Genomic DNA, 7,173 nt, shown 5'->3' on the forward strand with positions numbered 1-7,173 from the left:
TATTATTATAAGTAGTATTATTATCAGTATTATTATTATTATGCTGAAGGCGTATTTCGTAATTAAATTCGTTAACTAGTAATAATCAAATGAAGGAGAAACTCATGTAAACTTATTTTAAATAAATGCCAATAATTAAGAGAAAATAAAACATTAATGTAATATTAAGTTCAAGCACATTATTTGAGTGTTTGAAAAAGTTTAATTTAAAAAAAAGTACATAATGTGATTTTCTTATGTTTTAGATTTTAGTTTAGTTGAAATGAAAATGAATTTAACTAAACTGTCATAAATGATCAGATATTTTTAGTTCAGTTTATTTTTGGTTCTTTATAGAGAAATGGAGCGAGGGCCTTTGAAGTGTAAATGCCCCCCCTGAGGATGATGATGATGATGATGATGTCGGGCTCCTGGTGAAGCCTGGAGGAGGAAGAGGAGGATATCGGGCCATAAACGGACCATGTGACTAGAGCCGTTTATACCTGGCGCAGCCGCAGCGCGCGCAGACTCGCAGGGCGGCCGGCAGGCAGCAGGTGGAGGCGCGCGCAGGTCACGAACACGCGGACACAGAGCTCACCTGCAGACAGGTGAGCGGCAGCAGGCAGGCTGGAGCCGCAGTATGCTGAGGGAGAGCCCTCACCTGGGAAGATGTACGTCAGTTACCTGCAGCTGGACAAGGAGCCCACCATGTACCCACACCAGAACCCGGTGAGCCGCCACCCGGGGCTCAGCCTCAGCCCCCAGAACTTCCCGGTACCAGGCCCGCCGCAGTACCCGGACTTCCCCGGGTACCACCACCACCACCACCACGGCTTGAGCGCCGAGCCGCAGCAGGCCGGGCCGGGCGCCGGCGGATGGAGCCCGGTTTACCCGCCGCCGCCGGCCCGGGAGGACTGGACCGCGCACCAGTACGCCGCCGCCGTGGGCGCTCCAACTGCGGGCGCCGGGCCCGCGCTGAGTTTCCAGGAGTTCCCCGGTCAGTCGGCCGCGCTGCTGCCCGCCGCCCTCAACCCGTCCGCGGGGCAGCTGTCCCCCGGGTCCCCCAGAAGGAGGAACCCGTACGACTGGATCCGAACCTCCGCGCCGCCCAGCAACCCAAGTAAGAACCGGAACCAAAATTAGCAACTGGGCCGGCAGACGGTACCGATGCTGCAGAAATTAAACATTATAAAACTTTAAGTTAATCGGTTTATTCTTAGTTAAACGTGGAAAATGTTACGTTCTTGGTGGTTCGATTCGGCGCAGTTTGGACCGGGAGTCCCGCCGCTCCCAGCAGAGAACTGTTGGACATTTTAATATGAGGCTGATATGAAAACAGAGACGATACGAGTCAGCTTCAACAGCTGCATAACTCTGGCAGGAAATATAACTAACTAACTAACAATTATTATTATTATTATTATTATTATTATTATTATTATTATTATTATTATTATTATTATTATTATAAAAGCCTTTCTCTAACGGAACCGAAACATTTCACTCCGAATAATCCAGAATAAATCCTAACTATCTATCGGTGTGAGTTCTGCGGGAGGGGGTGGAGCCGCGGGTTCGGGCCGCGGTCCGTCCGATTCGGTTCGGAGCTGTCATGAAACCGCTTCATGAATTGAAATGTTACGGTTCGGGCCGACACACCTGAGACTGTTGATGAGGAGATGATGAAGGCGGGACTCAGTCAGAGTTGGAAGTGGACCAGAACCAGAACCAGAACCAGAACCTGGAGTTAGGTGCCTGTTTCTTCAATTCTGGAACTAAAATGAGAAAACCGAACCATCAGAACCGACTCACCGTCCTGTTTAATACCTCGACCTGCGATTCTGTACTTGGAACAGAACCGAACAGAAGTTACTGCTCCTGTTCTGACCCAAATAGAAACCCAAATCTGGTTCTGAGTTTGGAGGGAAAACCTTCAACCGGTTTTGATCCGGATCAGTCCCGGGTTCCGTCGGGTTGACGGAAATCGATTCTCCATCAGAAATATTTAATATTCCGGAAATTTGGCTCAAAACTCATAAAAACCTGATTTGATCGACAGAATAATACTGAGGAACTGGGCTGTTGCCATGGTTACAGTAGCCAAAACCCGGAACCACCTCCTCTCTACTGGACCATTAAAACCCGATCCTTTCCTGGCAGTAGAACCCAGTAGAACCAGAACGTCTGGACCTTTCAGAACAATCCAGAACCTTTTAACTTCAGATTCTTTTTCTGTTGATTTAAATAAATAAAATAAGGTCACTTTATTTATTTATTTATTTATTTATTTATTTATTTATTTATTTATTTATTTATTTATTTAAATTATAAAATTTTCTTTTTCATGTTTCTTTGCTTCATTCTGATTGGCTGAGATGAACAGAACCACCCCGCGGTTCTGGACCTGTACTGGGTCAGAACCAGGCTCAGCTCCAGTATGGTGGAGGCAGTGTGCTGCTGTGGGCCGTTGGTCAGGAGAGACGGTGACTTGAGAGGTCAAAGCACCAGAACTGTCAGAATCTGCAGTGGACCTTCAAACGGGTCTGAAGAACATCCAGTTCTGGAAATGACCGGGTCGGTTCTGATCGGATCGGTTCTGATCGGATCGGGCTGGTGTCGGTTCTGATCTCCAGGTCAAAGCTCTGCTTGGTTTCTGTGGCCCATGTTTGATCGGGTCGATTCTGATCGGATGGGGCCGGTGTCGGTTCTGACAGATGTTCCTTTGGTTCTGAAATGCTGGACCACTAACGAACCGGACCAGACCATTGGTCTGGGTTCTGGTTGATGTTGTTGATAACAGGTCCGGTTATCAGGCTCTGACAGACAGAACCGGACCGGGTCGGGTCGGCACCAGCTGCTCCCTCCTGTTTCCTCAGACTGGTTCTGTCTTCTGGATCCAAACCTGTCCGACTGGTCCGCGGTGCAGCCTGAAGGATGGCCCCTCAGACCCGACTCTTCAAAACCGTTAAACCCTGCTGAGCCACCTCTGACTTACTGCAAAGGTTCTGTCTGGACTCTGGTTCTGATCCGACTCTCTGGTCAGAAGGACTTCCTGTTCCAGGCTCATCGGGTTAGAACCGGTCCTGATGGACGCTCCACCATCTGGACCAGAAGATCTGTGAACAGAACCAACTGGATCAGAACCAGCTAGAGAACACCAGCGGTACCTGGTTGTGTTTTATGGACCGGTTTGGTCCGGTTTGACGGTCCAACCCGGTTTGTTGGTTCGGTCCGGTGAAGTTATGAGACGAGACGATCAGTTTCCAATTTGCTGATTGGCTGCAGGTCCCATAAGCCCCGCCCCCAGCCGCTTCTTTTCTTTGATCCAAACAGAAACAATTAATTAATTGAATTAATTGATGATTGAAATAATTACCAACTAATTTAGTGAATGACTAATTGTTGACTAATCATCTAAAATGGCCGCATCTGGGATATCTACAGTGATGCAGCTGGTAGTCAGCTGGTGACTCCCTGACAATAACTCTGACCTCCATCTTCGGCTCGAGGTGCATTGTGGGTGATGTAGGCAGCAGCCATGTGAACCCTGAGGCCATAAACGAGTGATAAACTGAGTGGATGAAGGCGTCTGACTGCAGCAGGGAGAACCGCTCTGCCTCAGGCATCCTGCAAAAACTCACATTTTACATAGTGACAGCCAGCGTGATTAACAGCTGCAGCTGAGAGGAAGAAATCCTGCAGCAGAACCGGGTCACTGTTGGTCAGAACCAGGTCACTGCTGGTCAAAATGATCGCTGTACGACCAACTGATTATTTACATATCAATCCAACAGAAAGTGATGTCATTAAAAACTGTTATAATTATAAGCACTGTGAAGCATCTGATATTCACAAGGAATGGATGGATGGATGGATGGATGGATGGATGGATGGATGATGGTCGGTCATGTGACCTGTCAGGATCTCCTCCTCTGGATCCTCAGCCTCTCTTCTCTTTGTGTTCCAGACGGGAAAACTCGGACCAAGGATAAATACCGGGTGGTGTACACCGACCACCAGCGGCTGGAGCTGGAGAAGGAATTCCACTACAGCAAGTACATCACCATCCGGAGGAAGGCGGAGCTGGCCACAGCGCTCAGCCTATCAGAGAGACAGGTATGCTCCGCTCCGATCCGATCTGATCTGCTCCGATCTGATCATCAGGAAGAACTTCCACAGTTTCCTGGTTGAGGCTCTGTGGTAGATTTCTCTGTTTTTAACCGATTTGAAGTAATGTAAAAGTTTGTCGTGCATCTTTAAGTAAATCATCTTTGAAACTCAAACCGACCGGCCGCGTTCTGCAGAACCAACTTTCTGAACCGTTTCCAGGTGAAGATCTGGTTCCAGAACCGCCGAGCGAAGGAGAGGAAGATCAACAAGAAGAAGCTGCAGCAGCCGGCCTCCTCCACCACCACGCCCACCCCACCAACCTGCAGCACTGGAGGGGGTGCGCTCAGCAGCAGCAGCAGTGTCGCCATGGTTACCAGCAGCAGCGGCAGCAACGGGCTGGTGTCTCCGTCTTCTCTGACTCTGAACATCAAGGAGGAGTACTGAGGGGTAAAACCACAGAAGAAGTTGTCCTTCCACCAAACTTTCTCTGGCTGTTTGATCCAGAATGGCTGGAAGAACTCTGATTGGTCCAGAACTCGGCTCCTCTGGTGGTTGGACCAATCAGCTCCAGACTCGGGGTTCAAATGTCACAGAGCTTCAGGAATAACTGCTCTGGTTTCTGATTGGCTGACAGGAGGTCAGGTGAACCCTGAGCTCCTCCTGGGTTCTGGTAGAGCTGCTGGACCCGACCCGCTCTGTACAGAATCTGAGACCTTCAGCCAACAGCAGAGATTGCTGTCACCTCTGACCTTCATCTGGACCTGCTGACTCATCGTTACGTTTTTTTACCCTCAGACGGTTCAACAGCTGATGGTAAAACTAATGGTCAGAACCAGATGTTTCTGATGGTTCTGATCGGTTCTGATTGGTTCTGGTGGTTTTGGAAACTTCAATCAGAACCATTTTCTCATTTTTTTTTTTTTTTTTGGATTTAAAACTCGACAAGAAATAATTTAAAACTGTATTAAAATGAAAAACTTTTTATTGGACATTTTACTAAAACAGAAATAATTGCTTTTAAAGGTTGTTTTATTTTATAATGTTATTGTATAACAGTTAATCATTTGGACTCATGTGATCATCAGAACCAAAACATTTTGAATTTTATACATTTGTATAAAGAATTTGTCAGATTTATTTATCAGCATGTTTACCAGTCAGTCGTCTCAGAAATACTAAACATCAATAATAATATCAATAATAACTCGATCAATCTGGGAGCAGCTGGACGTGTTTCTGAGGTTTGAGGAGAATATTTTTATTTTAAAGTTTTAATCCTGAGGATCATCATTTTGTCTGAAAACATCATAAAAGGTCTAAACTTTTATTAAACGCGTCCAGATTAAAGTCAAATGTTTATTTATGTATTTTCTTCTTCAATCGATTTTATTTTCAGAATTTAGAGACAAAGAAAGAACTAGAAACAAATTTTATGTTTATTTAGAAAAGAATGGAAACATAACAATAACTTGAATATTTATTTAATCCTTAATAAAACGTCTGAAGGAAAGTTGATGCAATCTGCATAAATATTATGACATCAGACGTCCTGAAAATAATTAAGCTGTTTAAAAAAAAGTAAAAAAATCCACAGATTTAAAAGAAAAAACTGTTTAAATATTAAAACATGATTAGAAAACAAAGAGTCAGTTAAAGTAAACGTAACTCCCATCAGGGTACCAGTAACTGGTAACCGGTGTTCCACTCCAGTCTGTGAAAACATTAATCATTAATAATTAAACTTCCTGTTTCTGCCGGACCAATCAAAGCCTCTCCTACCGTTGTTTCCATGGTAACAGCGTTGTCAGAGAAGTTCTTGAGGGAGAATCTGGACCAGAACTTTAATTGGTCTGGTCCATCGATCCAGTAAAACTCTTAAACCGGGAGGGAAAAACTTTCCAACTCAAAGTTTCAACATTCAGAAGCTGAAATGTTTGGAATCAGAACTCCAGATCTTGACCCACTTGGTGGTTCTGATCTGGTTCATGTTCTGGTCCAGTTCTGTAGGAGCTGGGTTCTACAGAAGTTCCTGCTGATGTTTGTTTTTGCTCTGATTTCCTGTAAATGTTGGTGATTTTAGAATTCATCATTTGTACATTTTAAATGTCGTTTTTATTAAAAACTAAAGGTTTTATTGTAAAAGTTTGTGTTCGTATTTTTGCTCTGCTGTCCTGGACTCCTGGGTCCAGAACCCAGACCCTAGACCCAGAACCAGACCCAGTCAGGATGTTCTGGTCGAGTAAACGTCCCGTTCCTGCTGATTGGCTCGGCCTCGACGTGCAAAGATCAAATGTTTCAGGAATCAGAATTTAAACCAGACAGAACCATCAGACATGTTGGTGGAACCACTGAACTGGGCCTGATCGGACCTGGAGCATCGATTGTCTGTTTTTAATAAGCTGTTCTGGAGTTCTGCTCAAACAGAACCGTGTTTGCTGAGCGGCGCATCGGTTGAGGTGTGGCGTCCAAAGGGCAAACACAGGATCTGCTATCTGTCCACACTGAGACCTTTGTCCTCCAACAACAGCCCTATCTGACGCTGATACACACTATCTGTCCCGGGCGTGTGTGTGTGCGTGTGTGTGTGTGTGGCAGCTAACCATGGAGGCTGGCGTCTTGAACTTGAGACCTTCGTTCTGTCACCAAATGAAACAGATCTTCAGGAATCATTTGTCTTGAAACTCTTAGAAATCAATGGTTTTAAAAATGCTTTAAATTTAAACAGACTCGAGCCGTCAGCCCTGAGGAACTCCTGAACTGATCCGTTTCTGTTTCTGAATCAAACATCTTTAAAGCTTAAATCATAAATCACCCTGTCATGAAGTGAAGCTGATTATGACCAGGTATCTCCTGGCCTTGGCTCTCCATTGCCGTGGCAACGGAGCTGCCTTCAGGTTTATCAGGTCAGTTGTTCCAAGGCTGCAGACGCTCCAGCAGCTCAGGATGTATCAGAACCTCATTACGGTTCTGAACCATATTCAGAACCGCTGAGAGAAAATCAAATATTTTATTTTAATATTTTTAAATCAGATCCATTCGTTCATACGCTAGATTATTGAATCCAATCGATTGATTTTTAACTTT

General features: G+C 45.3%; 1 protein-coding gene and 1 long non-coding RNA gene across 2 annotated transcripts in view; one reads left to right on the top strand and one right to left on the bottom strand.

Annotated features, from left to right (window-relative positions):
- Positions 1–6,222, bottom strand: part of LOC106938865 (uncharacterized) — a 23,872-nt gene extending 17,650 nt beyond the window's left edge. The window contains exons 1-2 of the long non-coding RNA XR_001422708.1: positions 5,756–6,222; positions 1,371–1,377 (exon numbers count right to left, since the gene is read on the bottom strand). This is a non-coding gene — a long non-coding RNA (uncharacterized LOC106938865). The remainder of the gene's footprint in view (positions 1–1,370; positions 1,378–5,755) is intronic.
- Positions 280–5,029, top strand: LOC106938863 (homeobox protein CDX-1-like). The gene is made up of 3 exons (XM_015021055.1): positions 280–1,099; positions 3,947–4,095; positions 4,309–5,029. Exons 1-3 carry the CDS (start codon positions 649–651, stop codon positions 4,531–4,533), a joined length of 825 nt encoding a protein of 274 aa, XP_014876541.1. The 5' UTR covers positions 280–648; the 3' UTR covers positions 4,534–5,029.
- Positions 6,223–7,173: the final 951 nt, after the last annotated feature.

The sequence above is a fragment of the Poecilia latipinna genome, unplaced genomic scaffold, assembly GCF_001443285.1.
Source record: "Poecilia latipinna isolate Pla-1442-1.1 unplaced genomic scaffold, P_latipinna-1.0 Scaffold2714, whole genome shotgun sequence".
Classification (NCBI taxonomy): domain Eukaryota; kingdom Metazoa; phylum Chordata; class Actinopteri; order Cyprinodontiformes; family Poeciliidae; genus Poecilia; species Poecilia latipinna.

Excerpts from the sequence above, each read along its gene's own strand:
- LOC106938863 (XM_015021055.1), top strand. The coding sequence starts at position 649 with ATGTACGTCAGTTACCTGCAGCTGGACAAGGAGCCCACCATGTACCCA. Across the intron at positions 1,100-3,946 it reads CGCGCCGCCCAGCAACCCAA|ACGGGAAAACTCGGACCAAG; the intron begins GTAAGAACCGGA and ends TTTGTGTTCCAG. Across the intron at positions 4,096-4,308 it reads TCAGCCTATCAGAGAGACAG|GTGAAGATCTGGTTCCAGAA; the intron begins GTATGCTCCGCT and ends AACCGTTTCCAG.